This window comes from Armigeres subalbatus, chromosome 2 (genome assembly GCF_024139115.2).
Source record: "Armigeres subalbatus isolate Guangzhou_Male chromosome 2, GZ_Asu_2, whole genome shotgun sequence".
Lineage (NCBI taxonomy): Eukaryota > Metazoa > Arthropoda > Insecta > Diptera > Culicidae > Armigeres > Armigeres subalbatus.
In genome coordinates this window covers 350178741-350181744 of record NC_085140.1, presented here as the reverse complement: position 1 = coordinate 350181744, position 3004 = coordinate 350178741, and the positions used below count along the sequence as shown (strand labels likewise).

Sequence of the window (3004 nt, the reverse complement as noted above, 5' to 3'; positions counted from 1 at the left end):
AAACCTGTACATAAGTATGCCCTGAACAGGTAACATACAAAAAACGTACCAGTATGATCTTCATGCGAAGCATTTGTAAATATTAATAGAACGCATGTGTTTATTACATGGAAATCCACTTCCTTACTCCCACTACTAAAGCCGATTATTGTTGAGGAATGGTATTGTTCGTCTTTTAAATTCATGATTTCAATTTCATATTTTTGTGAACCTAACGCATGATTAACAGAAAATTGCACATAATTAAAAGTTTGCAGGGGGAGACAAAATCCATGTCAAACTACAGTGCGCCATATCTTTTCGATACGTTTTGGTTATTTCTCTGTACCACATTTTATATTCATAGCATCTAGGGCTTTGGCAGGTTTCGTTCTAAAATTGTCAAAGGGGGATTTTGTCGACCAAATTTTATGAAATTTGGCTAAACATTCTTTGATATACAAAGAATGTTTAGGCCAAATTTGAGCATAATCAGTAAAAAAAAACCCTGACAAGTGACAATAATAGAATAAAACCTGCCGAAGACGTCATTCCCCCTATTCAAAATACAAATATTAATAAGTTACAGTCGCCTCTCCACATCTACATATTGAAGGAACAATTGAGATAAGGAGAGCAATGGAACGAAAATTGAAATGGGTGCTAGATAGAAAAAAGGTAGTTGCTATGAAAAATTACAAAACAAAATGTCATTTGTTTTTTTAATATGTTTGTTAATATCTAAATATCCAAAGATGGTCTAGTTGCCTAGACATTTGAATATATCGACCTAGCGAGAATGAATCCTGAACAAAATATGAGTAGAACAGATCGAGTGAGAGAGATATCGAGATAGGGAGGTTATCGAGATGAAGAAAGTCCAAATGTATGTAGAAGGGACTGAGAAAACCATCGACATAGGGAGAGATATCGAGATATGGATCATCGAGATGTAGAGAGTTGACTGGATTATAAAAAACAGTTAAATATATTCACTGACATATTTCTCAATGTCAAAGGTGTGTCCTTATTATAAACTACATTTTTCGTACACCCATACACATATGCTATTTTGTCTTTTTTTTAGTCACGAGAAATGGAACATCCCCACAAGGTGGATAAATCCAGGTTTTATTCTCTTATTTTGCCTCCTTAGTATATCGATATGAAAAATGTAAGAATACACTATGAACGCCGTAACGAACGTATTCGGATGCTTTATACACAATGTTCGTTGGCAATGTGGTATAACTGATGTTTCAAATAACGACATTTTATGAAAATTATTTGGATATTTTATATTTTATTTATTCTATTGTACTTTTTTTGTGTCAAACCGATTTTGTAATGACTGTTGTTGTAATTTTGAGATAAATTTGGTTGGCTGATCAATCCTTTTAATGTTACTAAACCCTACGTAAAAAATATGTCAAGAATATATCTCAAACACGATGTACAAGACAACGTTGAAACGTTTGAACCATTTGAACCCCTTTGCTGATAATCCTCTCACATTTTATTGCACAAAATAGCAACCTATCAATGTCTCCGACGTTTGTATGACTTGATGCGATAAGCGTTACCAAATCTGGAGCACGTAGCTCCACTTAATGGCTAATCAGATTGGTTGCATCTGACGGAAATCAAATTTTGTAATATATAATATGACTTATCCAAACGGTCATCCGCAGTTGTCAATTTCAGTGTTCAGCTACCAGAAGGGTCGCGCTCAAGATGGCCCCAAACGACGATAGCTCGAAACAAAACAGAACAGAATTTATTGTGCGGTATTTGGAAATCCTCTTCAACACCATTAACCACGTCCTGATTGGATATGTTTCAATTTATTTGTCCTACTTATGCTACATGATGAGCATCAGCAGCATCATGACTTGGCATATATTTCTAACAGCAGTTGGCGTATGTTGAATTTTTATGAAAATATCATATTAGATATCTAAAACGATATTTTTAGTACCACTTCTTCATGGCGGAGTCATTCCTAACACTGTACGCGGCCAACACATGGACAATGGAAAACTCGCCGGAAACCAAACGTCGTTTGCATTGGATCCTACAGCTAATTGGATGCGTTGCAATCATTGTAGGAACCGCCATTGAAGTGTGGGACAAGGAGCGAAGAAATCGGTCCCACTTCAAATCTGACCATGCGATAACAGGTGAGAGTTTACAATCAATATTATTCAATGGCTTATCTCGATATGCAACTACCGCGTATATTTCTAATTGCAGGATTGGTGTCAATCATTTTCATCGTCTTATCAATGCTGAATGGAGTGGCGTCAATATATGCGTACAAAATCCGGAACATAATAAAGCCAATCTACGTCAAAATGAGTCATTATATCTGCGGGATAGTGGCGTTTGTCATTGGTATGTATGGATCTTGTGGTCAAAGAATCAATTGTACTATTATTCGACTTTCTAGGAATGACTTCCCTTGCCCTGGAATATAGCCCTCGGCGTATGGTCTCGACCGAAAATGTTAATATGTTGATCCTGTTCAGCTCGATTGTAGCCGCACTGACGTGCATCGGCGTCGCCAAAACGATGTATTCTCAATTCAAAGGAATGTGTCGATAATCGAAGAATTTCATTTATGATATAGGGAAAAATAAAATCTGTTTTTAGATTAGTTTGCTTATGCATTCTATGTTTGTATATATTAAAAATAACAAATGCCAAAGATGTTCAGTTGTTTATTATTGAATTCATCCAATATTTGCAGAAGACAAGCTTAATATTTAGTGGTGAAATTGCATTCAAATTTACTAGAGAGGTAAGAATGCAGTCGTAAATTAAAATTCACAATGAAAAATAAAACAAAACGGCAATATATGAATAACAAACGAGGATCAACATTGAAGAAATACGACGCAATCCTGGTTAAGCCTATATAATGTCGTTATTATTACTATTTAAATGTGAATCGAGAAAACCTAAATCAACCAACCAAATTTGTCGATCAAAGCAGGTCGAATGTTTTGTCGTTCAGCCATCAATA

At 35.3% G+C, this 3004-nt stretch overlaps 1 protein-coding gene across 1 annotated transcript; it reads left to right on the top strand.

Moving 5' to 3' along the window:
• Positions 1–1678: 1678 nt before the first annotated feature.
• Positions 1679–2774, top strand: LOC134217076 (probable transmembrane reductase CYB561D1). Its single transcript, XM_062695834.1, has 4 exons — positions 1679–1899; positions 1955–2159; positions 2233–2373; positions 2429–2774. The coding sequence occupies exons 1-4, from the start codon at positions 1714–1716 to the stop codon at positions 2581–2583; spliced, it is 687 nt and encodes a 228-aa protein (XP_062551818.1). The 5' UTR covers positions 1679–1713; the 3' UTR covers positions 2584–2774.
• The last annotated feature ends 230 nt before the right edge of the window (positions 2775–3004 follow it).